Raw genomic sequence first — 25,118 nt, 5'->3', positions numbered from 1 at the left:
CAATCACAAGCACAAACATCTTGATTATGTAGATTCTTCCCTTTTTGTGCTTATGTAGGGTCTGCAGATGAGCAGCCGTCCCCCCAACCACTGGTGCCGGTTGGACCGATGTAAAGCAGACTACAGACATGAAGTAATAAAATTCGGACATGGGTCGATAATTGTCCAAACGATCGCTAATAATTATTGTTCAATGTCAATTTATCCATTTGTGTAAAAGGTTCTTTAAGGTGCCCATACACAAGATGAAAGTTAGCCCAAATGGCCAATTTTGGTCCTATTGACCAACCATTATTTGAAAAATTAGTACGAATGACCATCTGCAATGGCCGACAGCAGAATTCTGGCTGCTGAATATGTGATTGGCCCGGTTGGAAAATCTAGTCCATGGTCAAAAGGCTTGGACTGGCTCAACAGAGTACCAGAGGATCCAACGCTGGGCCCAGGCTCTAATACCATAGTGGGCCCCAAAGGTCCAGGAGATAAATAAAACATTTGGCTGCCTTTAGAGCCAATCAATTACCACTAAGGTCTCTCTCTTTGATGCAAAACCAGCTATAGGGGAAGCAGCTGCCTTGGGGCTCTGACCCAGAAGGGGGCCATCCAGGAGGAGGAGGACTAAAAGATTTGGTCAGGGCCCCCTCAACAGTATTACACAATGAAATGATATACAGTGACAGTATAAAAGGATGGAACAGCTGCCGGCCCTGGTCTGAGAGAGCGATCTTTACTAGCCACAGGAATGGGGGCGGCATGAAAGGAAGGGGTTGCGAAAAAATTACTGGGGGAGGGGGGCACCATTCAAAAATTTGCATTTCTAGCTATGCCACTGTGAAAAACCTATTATACTTTATAGGGGTTGGGTCTCCAGAATACTATAGATGTGTGGTATGTATAGCCAAAATCCATCGATCATTTGCCATTTTGCTCAAGGATATGGGCACGTTACTGGTGGGAATCAATCATAAAAACGATACTACGGACTGAACTGATTGGCCACAATGTGGTCAGTCGTGATCTCATGACTATGGCTGGCTTTAGACTTCTTGAAACAGATTAGCATAATTTTTTTTAAAGAAATGACCAAAACAAAATTCCTGTGCCCCACTTCAAATCTGTAACAGGGCCCCAAATATGGTGCATCAATTATAATAATGGTCTCCTCCTATAGAGGAGAGGAACCTTTTGAGCTCCCACAGGCAACCTACTTACTTCCTATAGTTATATTATATTCTTAAAGGCGCTGTCCACAATTTACACATGATGGCCTATCCTCAGGATAGACTATTAGTACCTGTTCAGTGGCTGGCTTCATATTACGGGGCCACTATGGCAGAAAATTTTCAGAAACCCACACAGCTTGCTAGTTATACCTCTTACTCATCTCCAAATGTTTCTATGTATGGACCTGAACCTTCACTGTGTATTCAGATGAAACCATCAAGACCTAGACCCTGCTCATCACTCATTCTAGACCTCAAGGGGGTGAAGACTTTATCGGCAGCAGATAATCCAATAATGGTTTACAGAAAAGAGAAGGAATACAAAAATAGCCGTGACACAATGACTCCGAGCACAACTGAACATCCAGTGCTACTCCGAATGTCAACTCAGCTGAAAGGACTGATCCGGGAGATTCTTCTTTTGGCTACAGGCAATGCTATAGACAGTGCTGTCATTCATCCTCCTCCTTTATGTCTACTGTAACGTGATGTGGACACATGGGAGGCTTAATAACCGAAAACTGATACAGACCCTTGAGGGCTTCTTTGAGATAGTGACCTCCCCATGAAACGCTCCATTGACAACACCTCCTCTCTTGTAGACAGGTGTCCTAGATCTGGGTTGAATCAGTCTTCTGGTATTAATGGGGACTTTTGTATGCAGAAACGAGGTGTTATGTCATTCCAGCAAACATGGCGACAGCCTTTATTCCCAAGTAAGGATGAGGTCAGCTCCGACACCCTGTGTATTGTCTGCGCCTCCTCAGATGTTTTGTTCCGCAAGAATAGGGGTCTGCATATTGTCAGAGACAGTCTTGGATTTCACATCTATATCTTGAAAGCGAAGGCATCAAAACAGACGTTTCTTAGCTAGATCGATTTGTAGAAACACCAGGATGGCTGCCATTTCTGATAAGGGTTTTTGCAACTTTTTGAGTTCTCAACAGCAGGTCTACTAATCTATAGGGTTTGCTGGTGCCAAGGTAGAATTACACATGGAAGGCTGCACTTGGTGAATGGGGATGATTGTCAACACAAGTGATGCCCTGATAATTGTCACCATTCTAAATCCATGACATCACTCATGCCCGGTGCATCTCACTTTCCAGGGTTAGGATTGAGGATGTAATACAAAAGGGCATTGAAATGAGTTGCAGACTTTGCGGTAAACTGGTGTGGAGGGTCGTAATGATCAGGAATTACAAGACTATAACTACTATAATACTGCTCCAGTGTACAAGAATATACTATAATACTGCCTCCTATGTACAAGAATATAACTACTATAATACTGCCTCCTATGTACAAGAATATACTATAATACTGCCTCCTATGTATAAGAATATAACGACTATAATACTGCTCTTATGTACAAGAATATAACTACTATAATACTGCTCCTATGTACAGGAATATAACTACTATAATACTGCTCTTATGTACAAGAACATAACTACTATAATACTACTTCTATGTACAAGAATATAACTACTATAATACTGCTCCTATGTACAAGAATATAACTACTATAATACTGCCTCCTATGTACAAGAATATAACTACTATAATACTGCTCCTATGTACAAGAATATAACTACTATAATACTGCTCCTATGTACAAGAATATAACTGCTATAATACTGCTCCTATGTACAAGAATATAACTACTATAATACTGCTCCTATGTACAAGAATATAACTACTATAATACTGCTCCTATGTACAAGAATATAACTACTATAATACTGATCCTATGTACAAGAATATAACTACCATAATACTGCTCCTATGTACAAGACTATAACTACCATAATACTGCTCCTATGTACAAGAATATAACTACTATAATACTGCTTCTATGTACAAGAATATAACTACTATAATACTGCTCCTATGTACAAGAATATAACTACTATAATACTGCTTCTATGTACAAGAATATAACTACTATAATACTGCTCCTATGTACAAGAATATAACTACTATATTACTGCTCCTATGTACAAGACTATAACTACTGTAATACTGATCCTATGTACAAGAATATAACTACTATATTACTGCTCCTATGTACAAGAATATAACTACTATAATACTGCTCCTATGTACAAGTATATAACTGCTATAATACTGCTCCTATGTACAAGAATATAACTACTATAATACTGCTCCTATGTACAAGAATATAACTACTATAATACAGCCTCCTATGTACAAGAATATAACTACTATAATGCTGCTCCTATGTACAAGAATATAACTACTATAATACTGCTCCTATACACAAGAATATAACTACTATAATACTGCTCCTATACACAAGAATATAACTGCTATAATACTGCCTCCTATGTACAAAAATATAACTACTATAATACAGCCTCCTATGTACAAGAATATAACTACTATAATACTGCCTCCTCTGTACAAGAATATAACTACTATAATACTGCTTCTATGTACAAGAATATAACTACTATAATACTGCCTCCTATGTACAAGAATATAACTACTATAATACTGCTCCTATGTACAAGAATATAACTGCTATAATACTGCTCCTATGTACAAGAATATAACTACTATAATACTGCTCCTATGTACAAGAATATAACTACTATAATACTGCTCCTATGTACAAGAATATAACTACTATAATACAGCCTCCTATGTACAAGAATATAACTACTATAATGCTGCTCCTATGTACAAGAATATAACTACTATAATACTGCTCCTATACACAGGAATATAACTACTATAATACTGCTCCTATACACAAGAATATAACTGCTATAATACTGCCTCCTATGTACAAAAATATAACTACTATAATACAGCCTCCTATGTACAAGAATATAACTACTATAATACTGCCTCCTCTGTACAAGAATATAACTACTATAATACTGCTCCTATGTACAAGAATATAACTACTATAATACTGCCTCCTATGTACAAGAATATAACTATTATAATACTGCTCCTATGTACAAGAATATAACTACTATAATACTGCTCCTATGTACAAGAATATAACTACTATAATCCTGCCTCCTATGTACAAGAATATAACTACTATAATACTGCTCCTATGTACAAGAATATAACTACTATAATACTGCTCCTATGTACAAGAATATAACTACTATAATACTGCCCCTATGTACAAGAATATAACTACTATAATACTGCTCCTATGTACAAGAATATAACTACTATAATACTGCTTCTATGTACAAGAATATAACTACTATAATACTGCTCCTATGTACAAGAATATAACTACTATAATACTGCTCCTATATACAAGAATATAACTACTATAATACTGCCTCCTATGTACAAGAATATAACTTCTATAATACTGCTCCTATGTACAAGAATATAACTACTATAATACTGCTCCTATATACAAGAATATAACTACTATAATACTGTCTCCTATATACAAGAATATAACTACTATAATACTGTCTCCTATGTACAAGAATATAACTACTATAATACTGCCTCCTATGTACAAGAATATAACTACTATAATACTGTTCCTATGTACAAGAATATAACTACTATAATACTGTCTCCTATATACAAGAATATAACTACTATAATACTGTCTCCTATGTACAAGAATATAACTTCTATAATACTGCTCCTATGTACAAGAATATAACTACTATAATACTGCTCCTATATACAAGAATATAACTACTATAATACTGTCTCCTATATACAAGAATATAACTACTATAATACTGTCTCCTATGTACAAGAATATAACTACTATAATACTGCCTCCTATGTACAAGAATATAACTACTATAATACTGTTCCTATGTACAGGAATATAACTACTATAATACTGCTCCTATCTGAAAAGAGGTGGGGTAAACTTTATTATGGTGGCTTGTGAGTTCTGATACTGTGCCCGCCACTATATTATTCAGGATACCAGGAAAGTTAGGTGACAACATCTGCATTACCGAGAAGAAACTAGGAAATACGTACAGAATCTGCCTCTCCTTCTCTGTGTTAAATTTTTTTTCCATACACAGGTGATTTATATCTATAAAATACAACGGAGTGAGCTGAGCTGGTATAGTCGTGAGGCGGGTGGCACTGCGGCCCTGCCATATGTCTGATATTCAGGATACATCAGTCAGCACCCCGGCGTTGCCCTCCAGCCGTTATGATAAGCCACCCGCCAATAAATCATAGAAAGAACAACATGGGGCTGTATGGAGAGCATAGGCGGGCGGGCGGCCTGAGCACGTCACTGACTATGATAAATGGAGGCGAAGCAAATCAATAAACAACAAAAAGATAATCCCGTTACTTCCACTTATACTAATGGGGAATAAATGCAGCAAACCCCCCGAGGGCGGCAACTACCCATCCATCATACTGTAAATGTACGGGTATCACAATTAGCTGTCAAACTTCATGGTCAGGGAGTGTTTTTCATTATTTTTGTTTCATTTTTCTTTTTTAAATAATGGATCACTTTGGCATAGGTTTCATATATTTTTCATCATCGGAACGTTCAGTATAACATTGATAGATTGAGTTAAACAATACCAAGAATTTCCAAAAAAGGACTACATTTTTTCCTCTCGAAACTCAAACAAAAAAAAATTACTAATAAAACATATCAGGATTCGGACTTCATTTTGACATCACTCATGTATATAGCATCCCCCCCCCCCCCCCCCCCCACCAGCCTTATAACTTGGGAGCTCAGGGATCTATGCCCAAAATATGAACCTCCGTATGTTATGCATCTTAGGTAGGTCTTAGAAGGTTTTCCCATTTAAATCATATGCCATGAAACTCTCATCGATGGAGGCCAATCACGTTGACCTCTATCAGTCCTAAGAGCCCAGTATTCATGATCTCCCATCCTCAGCCGACCGGCGGCCATACACCCGCCATCTATCTCCAGTACAGTCCATAGGAGAAACTACAAAGTGCACTCAGTCAGCTGTTTTACATCTTTACTACTGAATTATGATACGAAAGCAGAGAGAGTAAAAAGGTCAATGCTCAACTGCTCAGTAGCCCACAGGCTACCCATTGGTACGCACTCTCTCGACAAGCTTGATGATTGTTTCCATTAAAAGCCAGCAGAACAGTGAGTGCAGCTCTGAAGTATAATACTGGATGTAACTCAGGATCAGTACAGGATAAGTAATGTATGTACACAGTGACTCCACCAGCAGAATAGTGAGTGCAGCTCTGGGGTATAATACAGGATATAACTCAGGATCAGTACAGGATAAGTAATGTAATGTATGTACACAGTGACTGCAGCAGCAGAATAGTGAGTGCAGCTCTGGAGTATAATACAGGATGTAACTCAGGATCAGTACAGGAGAAGTAATCAGGGCCGTCTTTAACAAGGGGCAAAAGGGGCAGCTTCCCCGGGCCCAGTTGCTCCTGGGGGGCCCAAGGCAGCTGCCTCTTGAGCCCTGCTGGTCACTGCCCCGAGTATCAGGCTATCAGCTACACAGGGGGGTGCTGCCATGCCATGCCTGCCTGCCAGCACTCCAGGCAGCGTACTGTGAGAGCTGTGATTTTCTAGGACTATAGATGACATCACCATGTGACCAGTAACCTAGCAATATTACTGGTCACATGGCTATGAGGTCATCACAGGTCCTGTCTACTAGGAGTGTTGCTGCAGGAGAAGTTTCCCATAATTGTGGAGCTTTTTTTGAGAAGATTACATCAGGAAAAGGTGACAGGGGCTGTAATGCTAATATACTGTAAGCTACTGTATAGTGGGGTGCTATACTGCTCTACTGTATACTATGGGGGTGCTGTATACTGTATTTTGTGGGGTGCTTTATACTGTGGGGGGCTGTATATTTTGGGGTGCTGTATACTGTGGGGTACTGTATACAGTGAGGTGCGGTATTCTGTATAGTTTGGGGTGCTGTATACTGTGGGTGCTGTATATTGTGGAGTGCTATACTGCTGTACTGTATAGTGTGGGGTGCTGTATAGTGTATAGTTTGGGGTGCTGTATACTGTGAGGTGCGGTATTCTGTATATTTTGGGGTGCTGTATACCGTGAGGTGCTGTATACTGTGGGTGCTGTATACTGTGGAGTGCTATACTGCTGTACTGTATAGTGTGGGGGCTGTATAGTGTGGGGAGCTGTATAGTGTATAGTTTGGGGTGCTGTATACTGTGAGGTGCTGTATATTGTGGGGTGCTATACTGCTCTACTGTATACTGTGAGGTGTTGTATACTGTATAGTGTGGGGTGCTATACGGCATAGTGTGGGTTGCTGTATACTATAGGGTGCTATACTGCATACTCTGGGGTGCACTGTAACGCTAGGGTGAACCGAGCCCCGGTCTCCTTCCTGCAGAGCGGTGCCCACTTCCAGCCTGAGCCCAGCTGCCCAGAGCACTGATCCTGAGCTGCTGGAGTCTTCAGAACTGGAAGTATTTACAGTCATTCACTGTACTCTACCAGGCGTGTGGATTTTTTGCGTGTGTGTTGTGGTGGAGGGTGTGATTGCATGCTAAGGTGTGGGAAGGCAGGATCTATGGGGCCCAAGTAAATTTTTGCCCAGGGTCCAATCAATATTAAAGACGGCCCTGGAAGTAATGTGTGTATACAGTAAATCATTCTATATAGATTATATCTACATTCGCACTGTAAAATGTGTTATTACTGTTCTAAAGGGCATCTCCAGTCCTGGCCCAGGTCACTCCTAACCACAATAGGAAACAGGTGTAAAACTAGGATAGCCTGACATATCAAGGTTCTAAAAAGATATATTTGGTTGTCAGGTATTCTATAATGTACTGTAGTAATCATGGACGTATAATATATGAGCCATACATTATAGACTGTCCTGCTCAGGATACTCGGGAGCCTGGTACAGGCGAGCAGGGGAATTCCTTGGCCAGGATAATATGTGAGATAACAGATGGACGATGAGGTCTCTGGGGCGTCTGCCAGCGCTTACAATGTGGTGATGCAGCAAATCTCTGGACAGAACCTCACGTGTTTTCTATTCCGTTCTCATAATTGGAAACAGGAAAAATAACATCAGAGATTTCATCCAGAGCTAGGAAATCCCAAGCTGACAAAAAAGAAAGATTCTCCCTAACGATTCTTCGATCAGCTCTGGGTTCCTGTTCATGCTCATTAGTTTTATACAAACCAACGCCTACGCAGGAAAACGGCGCAGATGGTAGTGAAACCGGTGTCAATGTAAAAAACAGCAGAAAGTTACGCTAAAGACCTGCTGAAATCCAGATCTGGTCATGAAAAGGCAGGGAAGACGAGCCATCTTCTAGACAAGGGCTCCTAAAACCTTTTCCTTCACCCCCTCACCAGCTGTTAAAAGCTATGCCAATAGAGGCACATGCATGCGGCAAAGTCCCCAATTTCCCGATAGTGTACACCCCACCGTGCCCCCTGTCTACATGTCCTTTTGTGCTGCAGCTCCCTCCCTAAAAAAGGCCACAGCTTCTAACAGAAGATAGGGCTTGAGGCAGCTGAAGATTCAAACTGAGCATGTCCGACCACCTCAGTGAGGTGGATGGAGAAATAAGGAAAAGAACAAACAGCAGGTGGCGCTATACAGATGGATTTCAGTGAATAACACTGTATCTATACTTCATTTTTAATTACATGCAGTTACAATAGTATTCAGATACTGGCGCTGGTTTAAAAAATTTAGAATATTATTTTATTTTTTTTGTGGAAGAAAATTAGGAACGAGTTATCAAACATTCCAGAATATTGGATGGTGATAGACACGTATATAAACCTTCAGAAAGGTTAAAGGGGTCCTGTCATTGGATAAGTCGCAAAATAAAACCGTTTAACCTGAGACATGCTCGCTTGACAGTTGAACATCACGGTCTTGGACCCATTTTCCTAGGTGCCCGGATATATGTTTTATAATATGCAAATGAGCCCCTAGGAGAAACAAGGGCAGCCTTGCTCCCAGAAGCTCCACTCGCTGCCCTTCATGCTGCACCCCCCACCGCATTGATCGTGCTCACAGGAGTACACAGCATCATAGATTACAATGATGCTGTGCACGTTGGGCCGCCTGCGGGGCTACTGTCCCGCACTCATATGATCTGGGACATATGGCCTGCTAATGGACCGTATGTCTCGGAGGGCATACGGTCGTGTGCAAGGGCCCTAAAGCTGGAAGATTGTTCCCTGATGGAAGTTTATTCAAGCTGTTATCAAGTTCATCACAAGGTCTGGGCTCAATTTATCTCAACATCCCCTTAGCCAACTACCCTTTTTTCTGCAGTGGACGACAACGCCTGGGGTCCCAGGAAATCCAGGTAGGAGCACCGTGACACGTGCACAGCCACATCTAAAGGGACATTGTAGGCTACCCTTACACCATTCTGGCATTCCTACACCTGGGTACCACCATATCACTAAAAAGGGGCCCTGTGCCCTCGTTGCTTCAAGGCAACTGGCATCACGACAAAACAAGTAACACCTATCCCATCTTAAAGGGGACCCCTAGCGAAGGTTGTTTGGCGCTGCATTTCCCATTCCCTGAACCTTTAACGCTCATGCATCTCCAGTGATCTCCGTTTGTTGAGATATGGCTTTACAGTTCCCTACTTACCTTTGACATGTTACACATCTTCTCTGGTCATTCCCCTATCGCAAGCGTGGCCACAGGAAGAGGCAACATGGGTGGTGCCACCACCCACCGCCTGCCCACTAACTGGCCAGAGCCTGAGTCTGGTCCGGCCATAGGCATGGCTTCCCCTTCAAAAGGGTTTCATTCCAGCGGCCGCATCATGGCCACACTGATGCCAGTAGCTACCACACAACATCAGACGTGGTCGGCGCTTGCTTCAATTTAGCTAGCTCAGATTGCTGCTCCTGAAGAGGGACTACAGATTCAGTGCTGAAACGCGTAGTGTATATAGTTATCTATTCTGCTAGCACACATTGTTAACATGTTACCAGCCTTGCTGGAGGGGGGAATTGGTGTCCGCTACTGACATTCAGATGAGGGGCGTTATCAGTGGCTCATGATTCGTCCGACGCCGTTAGTATATGTGGTCTCCCACTTCTGACCACAGCAACCACAACGGGACAGTACATATTGTCAGGGAATGCGCAAGCACAGGTGGTCCCTGTATATTTGTACCCGCTAGCAGTTGATTGGTACTCACTAGTAATATCGGTGGCTCAGTGGTGCAGCGCCGGTGCCTTGCAGCTCTGGGGTCCTAGGTTTGAATCCAACCAAGGACAACATCTGCATGGAGTTTGCATGCTCTCCCCATATTTATGCGGGTTTCCTCCGGGTTCTCCGGCGCGGTACTGATACATTTTATACCATAGGCCGTCGGTGTAGTACCACTTAGAACGTGTTATTCCTGTCACCTTTATTCTTAGCAACTCCATCTTACTCACACATTCTGCTGGTTGGGGGGGTTTATTGTATTTTTAGGTGAGCAAAATTTTCGTCTTAATGTTTTTATAGGCGGTGAGTTTATCTCGTTCTACAGTGACACTGACATTCCCAACCAGACATGTATCAAACAGTAAAACATGCCATAAATGTCCGAGAGATGAGGGCCCCATCTCTGGGACCTGCTCCTATCTCAAGAATGGGGCCCCACATGCGTGGCTTTCTCCATTTACTACTAGAGAAGGAGTTATTTTTGAACTTCCCATAACAGTGAATGGAGAGGATGCCCCATGTCTGGCCCCCCCTCCATTCAATGGTCAAACATCCAAACACTTCCCACGTCTCATAGCAGTGAATGGAGAACGTCAAGAATGCGCACCATACTTTCCATTTATGGTGGGGCTCCAATCCCCCCCCAAAAAAAAAAAAGGTCCCAGAGGTGAAACCAGCACCCATATGCCATAAATGTCCAGGAAGACCTTTAATGCCAAAGAATTAAAACGTGAAATATTGCGTATCCTCCACTTACTTGTTGGTCACCGCCTGCATGAACTCATCAATCAACTCGTCGTATTGTTTCCCACGAACCCTTTTATGTTTCAGGCCAATATATAAGGGGTCATTCAGGAGGGTCTGAAAAAAATAAATAAAAATTATAAATTACTTAAAATTCCCCTTGTCAGGATACATAAAGGGAACTACGCCTCCACACAGTCAGACCCGGGACTACAGCCTCCATGCGTCAACACAGCAATAATGCACAATAGTTCTTAAAGTCTGAAATACACCTCCAGTGTCAACAGAGGCGCAGACTAGTGTTTGGTGCTGTCCCCCATACTACACACTGCAACTCTGCTTGTTGCTGTGCATTCATTGAGACACAAGATATATTTGGGTGTATACTCCCTGTCATACTCTGATAAATGATGAAAATCTTTTGCTCTGCAGTCACCTCTAGAGGGAGCTCACTGCATACAGATGCAAGCATGCTCCCTCTAGTGGTGGCTGTCAGAATTGTCTCGTTGGGCGAGGCAGACAATGGAATTTCATCTTGATCCTTATCTCCGTTGCTATGTTAGAAGATTGTTCCATGTTAAGAATTCCTTTAAAGGGGTTCCCCCACTAAAAATATTCTACCTGGATTTTAATATTTTTGTAATTGCAGGCAAATAAAAATGTAGTTTAGTTTAGTTAGGCTACTTTCACACTAGTGGCAGGATGGATCAGACAGGCTGTTCACCCTGTCGGATCCGTCCTGCCGCTATTTCACCGGCACGCTAGACCGCCGCTCCGTCCCCATTGACTATAATGGATATGGGGGCAGAGCTCCGGCGCAGCACGGCAGTGCGCGGTGAGAGGCCGCCGGACTAAAAAGTCGGTCATGCAGTACTTTTAGTCCGGCGGCCACTCACCGCGCACTGCCGTGCTGCGCCGGAGCTCCGCCCTGTCCCCATTATAGTCAATGGGGACGGAGCGGCGGCACGGCGAAATAGCGGCAGGACGGATCCGACAGGGTGAACAGCCTGTCGGATCCGTCCTGCCGCTAGTGTGAAAGTATGAGTCGTTTAATAAAATGTGTCTGTATAGAGCCACCTGCTGTTTGTTCTTTTCTTCATCTGTCCACCTTGCTGAGGTGGACGCACATGCTCAGTTTCATCCTTCAACTTAAACCAGCTGTATCTACTGTTAGAAACTGTGACAGTTACAGAGAGAGCTACAGCAGAAAGGACATGCCCCCTGAGAAAGGATAGGCACCCAGACCTGCTAGCTTGAATAAATCTAGCAGGGCAATTGGATCAGTGAATGAGGAGATCTCTGGATCCATGCGAGGTACAGGGCTGGTTCTAGCTTTGTTAGACAGGTATTGTCATATACTGTAGGATGTCGGATTTTCACTTTTTCAGGTTAATCATGGGATAACCCCTTTCAGATGATTGTGGAGATACTTCCTACTATCTTTAACATCTGTTCTATCATCTTACATGCATGTCTGCAATCAGGATCTGATTTATGAGGTTCTACTGAGATAGATAGCTCCTATTATCCATTATAAGGAGTGCTCGGTGTAAATTCCCCTTGTAAAGTGAGATATCCCAGCACCAGATGTGCCAGTGCACTGGGTGTTTTTTGCTCCGGGTACGTGCAGAAGAGGTGGAAAACTGATATCCTAGCTAGCATTACTTCGTGATGGATCTGTCACTTCTGAGAGATTTTCCATTCCAATGTAATTACATGCGAAGCAGTGTCTAAGGAATGAGTCGAAAGGAACCAAAATGGCAAACAACCCTAAAACGGCTCATAAAACAGGTATACCCAAGCCTATGACACGTTGATGGGCAGAATATTATTTTGATGGAGTGCTTCTTTAAAAGGGTTTTTCCTGTACTTAGATGTGGTCCTCAGGATAGGTCACCGATTTCAGATCGATGGGGGTCCAACACCCAGCAACGCACCGATCAGCTGTCTCTGGAGGATGAAGCCGGGAGCAGAAGATCCTGTTCACTATGCGGTGGCCATTCTGGACTACTGCAGCTCAGCTCCCATTCAAGTGAAGAGAATCTACAGTATGCCGATGCTGGAAACTAGACAGTGGATGGAACCAAGGTCGTAGCTATAGGTAGTGCAGAGGTAGCAGTTGCTACTGGGCCCTGGAGCCTGAGGGGGCCCAAAGACTCCTTGTGTCGCATAAGACGACACCAGTATTATAGAAATGCAGGTTAAGCTACACCTCTGGCTGGAGGGAAGTGGTTAGGTCAAGACTTTGGCCTCAGGCAGCACGGCTTCCCTATCCCTGGCCACAAAGCACTGAGGGAAGGGGGCCCAAGTTGAACTCTTGCACCAGGGCCCATGAGCCTTTAGCTAGGCCCCTGGACGGAACCTTCCATCCACTGTATAGTTTCTGATGCCTGCTCCGCCGATCGGTGGTGGTGCTGCCAGTCAGACCCCCACCGATCTCATAGTGATAACCTATCCCAAGCAACGGTCCTAGAAAACCCCATTTAACGCAAGCGGAGGCCATTGTATTTTATCACGTACAAGAAGAGCTGGTGTCCATCTGGTTTTTCTCCAAGGAGCAGATCTTGTCAGGTCCATTAGAGATGAAGGAAAACAGATCCAGGTCTTTCCACGGCCAGATCTATCATCACCCATGGTGTCATCGATCACTTTAATAGCTGATGCTGTGCACGAGTAGATGGCTCCTCTCATAAAATAACAATACGTTTGTGTTCATAGAGAAAAGTAGCCTTTCAATTATTAGTTGTAGACATTTGTTGGAAACCTGGGTGACAACCGATAAACTCTTTATTACACCTTCCTAAGGGGTTGTCACCCAACCTTCCCAAGATCCCGAACCAGTAGTCTGCCATCAGGTATGTCATGATGCACCTCCTGCTCCAGTACTGAGACTTGAGGTCATGGATTTGCCATTCAAGAGTCTGGAAAAGTCAGATGACAACCCCTGTGGAAGCTGCAATGGTAACTATACTGGTTGTCACCCAATGATTAGCAGTAAAAACATAAACGTACAATGTGCACACGTAAAACTTCCAATATAACAAAACGACAAGAATGGAGATGGCGGTGCCTTACCTCATTGTCAGTGCCAACATCCAGCAATACAGGCAGACACTGCTGTGGGTGTACTCCCCCGCAGGCGGTGTAGAGGGCCAGCTTCCCCACGGGAATCCCCATCCCATAACTTCCTAGGTCACCAAGTCCTAGAATGCGCTCCCCATCCGTCACCACAATTGCCTGCAAAAGACAATGGGTGGCACATTATCCAATAAGATGATGCAAAATCATGTAATATACCGTACAATGCACATACTTGATAGCATTAAATGAATAATTCCAGTCCAAGCCCAATACAAAGTGGGGCACAACGTGGCACCATTTTTTAAGTGGACTGTATTTTTCTTACTTATTATGAGGGCACTGACTGTTCAGCAAGTACTTGTGCGTTTGTGTGTATTTGTGTGAGTGTCAGATATGCAGATCCATGGCTTTGAACCCCATCCTGACAAAATTCGGCGTATATCGACATTGTAAATGCACAAAATAATAACAAAAGAATCAGTACCTGCCCCTATTCTTCTAGCACTGAGCTCCGTTCCTCCCCACTGCGGTTTGTTTTCCCAGCTGCAGTGGTGACAGTCGATATACTGCTGAGGCCAGGGATTGGCTGCAGTAGTAAGGATCCGTATACTGCTGCTGATGCCAGTGATTGGCTGCAGCGGTGATGTTCCATATACTGCTGCTGATGCCAGTGATTGGCTGCAGTAGTGAGGATCCATATACTGCTGATGCCAATGATTGGCTGCAGCGGTGATGTTCCATATACTGCTGACACCAGTGATTGGCTGCATTAGTGAGGATCCATATACTGCTGAGGCCAGTGATTGGCTGCAGCGGTGATGTTCCATATACTGCAGAGGCCAGTGATTGGCTGCAGTAGTGAGGATCCATATACTGCTGAGGTCAATGATTCGCTGCAGCGGTGATGATCCATATACTGCTGGGGCCAGTGATTAGCTGCAGTAGTGAGGTTCCATACATTGCAGAGGCCAGTGACTGATGGCAGTGGTAAGGTTCCATATACTGCACAAGGCCAGTGATTGGCTGCAGTGTTGACGTTTCATTTAATGTTGAATCTAGTGATTGGCTGGAGAGGTGACATTCCGTTTACTGCTGAGACTAGCGTTTGGCTGCAGTGGTGATGTTCCATACACTGCTGAACCAGTGATTAGCTACAGGGGTCATTCCATATACTTCCGAGGCCAGCAATTGGCTGCAGCAGTGACGTTCCATATAATGTTGAGGCAGTTGTCTGGTTGCAGTGGTGACGCTCTGTATACTGCTGAGGCCAATGATTGGCAGCAGCAGTGATCGGCTGCACTGTAGATCACTTCAACCAGGAGGATGATGTCATTGGTGTGGAGTTGTAGTCACCGCAAAGCCGAATTGCCTTGTCCTAAGGACAGGCTATCAATATCTGTTTGGAGGGGTTCCGACACCCTGCACCCCCGCCGATCAGCGCCGTCCATTGTGTAGTGGACAGAGGTGGTCACTGCAGTGCTGCTCCCACTGAGGTGAATGCTGCAGTAACTATCTCCTTCCTACACAATGGATGGAGCTGTGTAGTTCCAGTGCTCTCTTCCAGCCCCAGAGATACCCGGGAACAACTGATCAACGGAGGAGCGGGGTGTTGGACACTCGCCAATCCGATATTGATGGCTTATCCTGAGGATAGGTCATTATTAATATGTAACTCTCGGAAAACCCTTTTTAGGACCCCTTCATGTTACCAGCTCTAACCAATCGAGACATGGAGTCTACAGGACCTCTGAGGTGTCCTGTGGTACATGGCACAAGACGTTAGCATCATATCCTGTAAGTTGTGTGGTGTGGCCTTCATGGATTGGACTTGTTTTTCCAGGGCATCCCAAAGATGATTGATTGGATTGAGATCTTGGGGATCTGAAGGCCAAGCCATCAACTTGAACTATTTCTCATGGTCCTCATTCTGGAACAGTTTTTGCAGTGTGGCCACCACTGCCATGAAGGGAGGTACTTGTCTGTACAATGTTGAGGTAGGTGGTACGTGTCACACCCACATGAACGTTAAGATGCAAGGTTTCTCAGCGGAACATTTCACGGTCTCCGCAGGTTTGTCTTTGTCCCATAATTGCTTACCCCAATGTATCAAGGGTAGCGTTCAGGAGGTTAGACAGCGAGGGGCATCAAGCGTGTTGCCTAAAAAAAATGTCTACATTGACACACCCATTTATTGGGACATGTTGTCCCTCCATATGTGTGTTTGGACACCAGTGCCGTTACTCATGATGCAGCAACCCAGCGCCAACCACAGTTAGGGCTGGTTCCCAGTAAGTGCTGGAAGGCTTACGTGGCAGTAGGCAGATTTGCCAATTCTGCCAGGAGGTCTCCCCATTTTCACGGAGTGCTGGAGACAGTGTTCTTCCTACTGGAAGCTTATTTACATTTCCATACGCCAAATGGCTTCTTTGGAAGAAGACACCCCTCAGCCTCCCCATCCTGAGACCTACTTTAAAGAATGAAGACTATTTCACTGAGGTCTTTTCTCTTTATATGGGGTGAAAATTTTTATATGGGAAGTTCACTTTTAAATGGGTTTTCCGACAGTTTTTTACTGATGACCTATCCTCTGTATAGAGTCAGCATCTGATTGGTGGGGGTCCAACAACCAAGACCCCCACTGATCAGCTGTTTGAGAAGGCACGGCACTTGCAGCTCACCAAGCACAGCGCCGTCTATTGTATAGTGGCTGTGCTTGGTATCGCAGCTCGGCCGCATTTATTTAATGGGGAATAGCTATGTCTAGGCCATGCAACCTATGAACGTGACGTCACATGGCCTAGGCAAAGCCGCCACAAGGCAGTGACACTACTGCATGCGTGTTGCCTTCTCCATCAGCTGATCGGACTGGGCAACAGGTGTCAGATCCCCACCGATCAGTTACTGATGACCTTTCCAGAGGATAGGTCATCAATCAAAAAATGTTCAGAAAACCCCTTTAAAGAGGACCTTTCATGGGTCCAGACATTATGAAATAAGTAGCAGGATATGTAGGGCATAAAGCAGGCATCCTCAAACTGCGGCCCTCCAGCTGTTGCAAAACTACAACTCCCAGCATGTCCGAACAGCGTACAGGTATCAGCCTACAGCAGGGCATTGTGGGAGTTGTAGTTTTACAACAGCTGGAGGGCCGCAGTTTGAGGATGCCTGGCATAGAGCAAGGATCTAAGAGCGCTTACTATTTTTTCTGGGCGCCGCTCTGTTCGCCCTCTGTGCCCCTGTTGAATTCTCCCGCCTGGTATGCTAATGAATAGCATCGGTACAGGGAGGAGGAGACTGGCCTGTTTCTCATTGGGCGTCTCCTTCTCCTTAAAAAAAATATAAAACTCACCTTCTCCCTGGCTGTGACGCTCTCCTTTGTGATTGGACCGCGCTACAGCCAGGGAGAAGGAGACGCCCAATGAGAAACAGGCCAGTCTCCTCCTCCCTGTACCGATGCTATTCACTAGCATACCAGGCGGGAGAATTCAACAGGGGCACAGCGGGCAAACGGAGCGGCGCTCAGAAAAAATAGTAAGCGCTCTTAAATCCTTGCTCTATGCCCTACATATCCTGCTATTTATTTCATAATGTCTGGACCCATGAAAGTCCCTCTTTAAGTCAATTGATCACTATGCACATAACTAATCAGGAGAGCTGTACAAACCAACAAAACTGTGTCCTCAGTCACATCTGAGGGTACATACATGTATATTCTAAGGACTCTGGGTTGTTACAAATGAACTTTTCAACAATTAGCAGTAAAAATGTACTGCATTTAAAAAAGTTTCCCCCCTTTACAAAGTTTTATGTGAAAGGTGGAACTGCAGCCAGAAACAGATGCAGACTATGATTATATGGGCTTTTCATTCCTGACAAGATGTACTTACCCCACTCAATTTGCCTACGTATTGCAGTGGTGGAGTGTGAAGATTAAAAGATTTATGATTGATAACTGCCACAATCCTCATTAACCCATGCACTAATCCGCAGCAATCAGAGAAGCTTTTCTTTTCAAGGTGAAATTTATTTTTTCCTCACTTTTTTGTTTATAATATAAAAAGAACCCAGAAATGTTATTTAATTCTTCTTGCTAACCTTTATGTCACTAATCCATCTTACTACAAAATACACAAGTCCTGGGGCATGATGGGAGTGACATTCGGAGATGTCACTCCAGAGACAAAAGTGCACTTTGTATGATCTGTTGAAAGGAGTGGAGGAAGGGATGCAAAATGATCTCAGCACATTTCTGTTCATAAAAATTGGTGTTATGAGTATTATGAATACAGCTACTATAATACTGCCTTCTACGCACAAGAATATAACTACTATATTACTGCTTCTATGCACAAGAATATAACTACTATAATACTGCCTCCTATGTACAAGAATATAACTACTATAATACTGCTCCTATGTACAAGAATATAACTACTATAATACTGCTCCTATGTACAAGAATATAACTACTATATTACTGCTTCTATGTACAAGAATATAACTACTATAATACTGCTCCTATGTACAAGAATATAACTACTATAATACTGCTCCTATGTACAAGAATATAACTACTATAATACTGCTCCTATGTACAAGAATATAACTACTATAATACTGCTCCTATGTACAAGAATATAACTACTATATTACTGCTTCTATGTACAAGAATATAACTACTATAATATTGCTCCTATGTACAAGAATATAACTACTATAATACTGCTCCTATGTACAAGAATATAACTACTACAATACTGCCTCCTATGTACAAGAATATAACTACTATAATACTGCCTCCTATGTACAAGAATATAACTACTATAATACTGCCTCCTATGTACAAGAATATAACTACTATAATACTGCCTCCTATGTACAAGACTATAACTACTATAATACTGCTCCTATGTACAAGAATATAACTACTATAATACTGCTCCTATGTACAAGAATATAACTACTATAATACTGCTCCTCTGTACAAGAATATAACTACTATAATACTGCTCCTATGTACAAGAATATAACTGCTATAATACTGCCTCCTATGTACAAGAATATAACTACTATAATACTGCTCCTATGTACAAGAATATAACTGCTATAATACTGCCTCCTATGTACAAGACTATAACTACTATAATACTGCCTCCTATGTACAAGAATATAACTACTATAATACTGCCCCTATGTACAAGAATATAACTACTATATTACTGCTTCTATGTACAAGAATATAACTACTATAATACTGCCTCCTATGTACAAGAATATAACTACTATAATACTGCTCCTATGTACAAGAATATAACTGCTATAATACTGCCTCCTATGTACAAGAATATAACTACTATAATACTACCTCCTATGTACAAGAATATAACTACTATAATACTGCCTCCTATGTACAAGACTATAACTACTATAATACTGCTCATATGTACAAGAATATAACTACTGTAATATTTCTCATATGTACAAGAAAATAACTATAATACTGCCCCCTATGTACAAGAATATAACTACTATAATACTACCCCCTATGTCCAATAATATAACTACTATAATACTGCCCCCTATGTACAAGAATATAATTACTATAATACTGCCCCCTATGTACAAGCATATAACTACTATAATACTGCCTCCTATGTACAAGAATATAACTACTATAACACTGCCTCCTATGTACAAGAATATAACTACTATAATACTGCTCCTATGTACAAGAATATAACTACTATAATACTGCCCCCTATGTACAAGAATATAACTACTATAATACTGCTCCTATGTACAAGAATATAACTACTATAATACTGCCCCCTATGTACAAGAATATAACTACTATAATACTGCTCCTATGTACAAGAATATAACTACTATAATACTGCCCCTATGTACAAGAATATAACTACTATAATACTGCCCCCTATGTACAAGAATATAACTACTATAATGCTGCTCCTATGTACAAGAATATAACTACTATAATACTGCCTCCTATGTACAAGAATATAACTACTATAATACTGCCTCCTATGTACAAGAATATAACTACTATAATACTGCTCCTATGTACAAGAATATAACTACTATAATACTTCTCCTATATACAAGAATATAACTACTATAATACTGCTCCTATGTACAAGAATATAACCATTATAATACTGCTCCTATGTTGCCTCCTAGTTGAATATTACAGAATGTACTGTACCTTTATATCTTCTTCTGGCCAAGAATTCAGCATGTTTGCAATATGTCCTTTGTCATGGATGGTTATGAACAGGCCGCTGTAACAGAAGAAATGACGACACGGTTCATATCACTACATTTATACATTATTGCTAGAACTATGATCGCAGGTAAAACATTTAATCTACAATATATAAATATACATCAGAAACAATACACCAGGATGTATTCTCTTTTACGGTTTACTAGCCAAATGGCAGTTTTTTACTATGCTGCCCTTAAACAGCAGAATCCTATAAAGGGAACATGTCATCGGAAAAGTATCTATTCTTAAAAGAAAGATTTTACATTAAACACATTTTTAAGAGTTTTAGGAGCATTTAAAAAAAAATAATTCTGTCAGTATATTTATATTCAAAGAGTCACTGGGTTTTCAAAAACATTTTGATACATCACAGAGACATAATAAACGTTTTAATCGGTGAAGGTCTGAGATCCCTACCGCTCACTAGAACAAAGAGAGACAAGCACTCAAATATTGCGCTATGTTCGCTGCAGGAGACAGGAGTCTATGAGCCCTGCTTGATTCCATCCTTGGCTGCGAGGAGATACAGTGCGCTATACGAGCGTTAGCTCTCCTTGTTCTAGGGCACTTAGATCCCCACCGATCAAAACTTTTGATATGTTTTTATGACATATCAAAAGTTTTTGAAAACTCAGTAACCCTTTATAAAAATCCTCCCGTTTTCAGTTTGGCCAGTGAACCTCATGATAGGCAGACACTCCCTGTTCTGTAGAGAACACTACTCAGCGTCACCTCCTTATCCTCACAGGCAGGATTACAATGACAGGTTGCATATATATAGTAGAAAGGGGCAAAGGGGCCATCATTGATGGTCGGTACGTGTCACCGAGGTTCCTGGCCTCGGTGAGGTAAGAGCCGTTTTTTCCTGAAGTGTCATTATTGCTTTGCAGTCTGACACTTCAGCTGTTTAGTATGGCTGTAAAGCCGATCTGGGACGGCTCTTACTGGGAGTAGCCAAAGTGCTGGGTGGGTGGCTACTCCCCACGTTCCAGGCCCAGGTCTTGGGAGGCATATAAAAAGCAGTCACTATTAATCAGGTGGGGTGGCTTATCCTCCATCTGACAGAAAAGCTGAGAAGTACTCTGTGCTGAGGACTGCAAACCGGCGTGCAGGCCGCCTGGAAGCCTGCCAGTGAACTTCTCTGTGGCTGAGCATATAGCCGGGTGTGAACTGACACCTAGGATTCCAGGTGACCATTATTATGTTTTTCTGTGTGTGAAAAACCACCAAGACTGTGATGTTTTTGCTGAGTGTAAATAAAACACTGAAGTTGATTTACAACCTGGTTCCTTGCCTCTATACTGCATCCGCTAACCTGCCTACCATGTCACAGCACATCTCCTCCCCCTCCCTGCACAATAACCTCAGGACACAGAGCATGCCCACAGCACAGTCCAATAAGGAAAGGATTATAAAGGATCATGGACGCGCAGGATTTTTTTTCCCTGTATACTTATAATCTGTGTCTTATTTTACACATCACAAATTTTCCTGAAAACCCAATAAATCAAAACCTCCCCAGCTGAAATCCACCGCCGAGCGTCGGAGTGATACAGTGTAAATGCAGAGTTCCCAGTTGATACATGTAAGAATTTGCTGGTTTCTAAGATGACAATGGAAGCTTCAGTGAGGACACATCAGACATCGTCCCTTCAAAAGACTTAAAGTACTTTTCTGGTATCAGTAAAGACATTTTATAGGTCTGCCATGAAAAAGAGATTCACACAAAGGCACCCAGAGGAGAGAGAGATAGGCTTGGAGACGAGGACGGTGGACAAGCAGAAGAAAGAAATCATGTAATGTGAAGAGATCAGAGGTTTCATAAAGAATCAAACATTACTCCGGAGATGTTTAATTCCCATAATTCATATCACAGCCGAAAGAGACGGAGCCAATAATTACATTGCGCAATTAAAGGGAAACAAAAGGGTCACAAAGTTCTGCCAATTTTTTCTTAGGAGCCGTTAAACTTCTCCTCAGAAGATAAAACAGTCTCCAGCCGCTACTTGTCTTCATAGTTACACCGTATGATTCGGAAAAATATATTTATTTTCTAGAGTTTAAAACATACAGTGAACTGGTATTAAAAAAAAGAAAAAAGAAAAAAAAAAAAATTTCATATTTTCAGAAACCCTATTCTGAGTTAGGAAAAACAATTTTTGACTGAATGACTGCTTGCATTTACAGCATGAAAATGAACAAATTGCAGCAAGCAGGCAGCAGACACATAAATGACTGACTTTAATAGTTATTTCTATTCATGCCAAGGGATATCCATCATCTAAAGTCTATTACTACTGCGGCTGCTAGAAGATTAGATCTTTTTTGAGCTTTAATGGATGTATCCTTCCTTATTTGTATAAATAGTTATTAAGATAAGATGCCTTTATTGTCACTGTACAATACAATGTACAATACAATGAAATGTTGTTTAGAGCAATACCAAATTACCAAATATAATTACCAAAAAATGGAAGGAGAACTCATCTTTGGAGAAAGTTAGTAATGTACTTACCGCTCCAAAGTTGTGTGGATTGGACTCCTGGTTACATGATGCTCCTTTATTGAAAATCCTGCGTCTGTTGACATTGCGTCCTTTACCAGGTTTCCGGACTGGGCTATGCTCTTCTGCTGTGGATGGGGCCTGAACAAAATCTCTACCTGGGGCAGGTGCAAACTCCTGAACCCACCCGCGTTTGTGCACTCGCCAGGGAGATAAATAGTTTCTTCCCCCGTCCACAGGGGAAGCGACCTAAAAACCTGGTAAAGGACATGCTGACGGTGGAGGCAGGATTTTCAGAAGATTATTGTCAGGTGACCGGATTGCTGAGTGACTGATCCATGCAACTTCAGAACGGTGACTTTCTCCTACAGCTGTGTGCTGTGTATTTAAGATGGCTTCGAAGGACCCGGTGGGCAAAACTATCATTAGAATTCTTTTTGAAAAAAAATCAGCAGTACATGTGAATATATGAAACTTTTATGGGAAAGTAACATCTTCCTCACTTTTTAGAAGCATAAGATTTGCCTTTCAGAAACCTCCTCAATCTCCAAGTTACAAAGTTCATACGAGGGGAGAGGAAGGGGATGCAGCTGCAGTGCTTACTGTGAGAGGGGAAGAGGGAGCTGAAACCAGCAGAGGGATGGCAAAGGCGGCCACAGTGAGATCGAGGTCCGGGCCAAACCAAAACCTCACTTGAAAAAGTCACACTTTCAATATGTCTTACAACAACCTGTGTATTTTATTTTTTCGTGATTTGCAAAACCTTGTAAGCTAATCAATCTGTACATACAGTACAGACCAAAAGTTTGGACACACCTTCTCATTCAAAGAGTTTTCTTTATTTTCATGACTATGAAGGCATCAAAACTATGAATTAACAGATGTGGAATTATATACATAACAAACAAGTGTGAAACAACTGAAAATATGTCATTCTAGGTTCTTCAAAGTAGCCACCTTTTGCTTTGATTACTGCTTTGCACACTCTTGGCATTCTCTTGATGAGCTTCAAGAGGTAGTCCCCTGAAATGGTCTTCCAACAGTCTTGAAGGAGTTCCCAGAGATGCTTAGCACTTGTTGGCCCTTTTGCCTTCACTCTGCGGTCCAGCTCACCCCAAACCATCTCGATTGGGTTCAGGTCTGGTGACTGTGGAGGCCAGGTCATCTGGCGCAGCACCCCATCACTCTCCTTCATGGTCAAATAGCCCTTACTTTCAAAGTTTTCCCAATTTTTCGGCTGACTGACCTTCATTTCTTAAAGTAATGATGGCCACTCGTTTTTCTTTACTTAGCTGCTTTTTTCTTGCCATAATACAAATTCTAACAGTCTATTCAGTAGGACTATCAGCTGTGTATCCACCTGACTTCTCCTCAACACAACTGATGGTCCCAAACCCATTTATAAGGCAAGAAATCCCACTTATTAAACCTGACAGGGCACACCTGTGAAGTGAAAACCATTTCAGGGGACTACCTCATGAAGCTCATCAAGAGAATGCCAAGAGTGTGCAAAGCAGTAATCAAAGCAAAAGGTGGCTACTTTGAAGAACCTAGAATATGACATATTTTCAGTTGTTTCACAATTGTTTGTTATGTATATAATTCCACATGTTTTAATTCATAGTTTTGATGCCTTCAGTGTGAATCTACAATTTTCATAGTCATGAAAATAAAAAAAACTCTTTGAAAGAGAAGGTGTGTCCAAACTTTTGGTCTGTACTGTAGTCCATAAAAAGAACTGTCTTCTCCTTCAAACAGCACCTCCACTACACCAAGAGGGCACCCCCCTATTTTAGGATGTATTGCGGAGATTCACAGACTGTTGAGTGGCTGTTTTTTCACTAAAACTTATGGAGAACCATCAACCAGAGTCCCAGTAATAATAGTCATCTCCTCTTAGAGGAAGCATGCAGGATTTCTGTGATTCATGTCCTTATGGAAATGCAGTTCACATAGGTTATAAAGGAAGGAGAGCTTCGCCGAGTGAGGTTCTCAGCCAAACATGGCAATTACGAAGGTCAGTGGCCGTTCTCATACTTTTCTGGTTAGAAAATGTGACTCCTTCCATTACAATCACAAGGATC

The 25,118-nt window shown here is 42.2% G+C and overlaps 1 protein-coding gene across 3 annotated transcripts in view; it reads right to left on the bottom strand.

Moving 5' to 3' along the window:
• ME3 (malic enzyme 3) overlaps positions 1-25,118 on the bottom strand; it is a 163,139-nt gene that overhangs the window by 40,441 nt on the left and 97,580 nt on the right. For all 3 annotated transcript variants that reach the window (XM_040426369.1, XM_040426371.1, XM_040426370.1), the window contains exons 5-7: positions 20,469-20,544; positions 14,240-14,401; positions 11,178-11,281 (exon numbers count right to left, since the gene is read on the bottom strand). In XM_040426369.1, the coding sequence (XP_040282303.1) occupies positions 11,178-11,281; positions 14,240-14,401; positions 20,469-20,544 (342 nt within the window). The remainder of the gene's footprint in view (positions 1-11,177; positions 11,282-14,239; positions 14,402-20,468; positions 20,545-25,118) is intronic.

This window comes from Bufo bufo, chromosome 3 (assembly GCF_905171765.1).
Source record: "Bufo bufo chromosome 3, aBufBuf1.1, whole genome shotgun sequence".
Lineage (NCBI taxonomy): Eukaryota > Metazoa > Chordata > Amphibia > Anura > Bufonidae > Bufo > Bufo bufo.
Note: the sequence above shows the minus strand (reverse complement) of the source record. Positions and strands in the feature narration are given on the sequence as shown.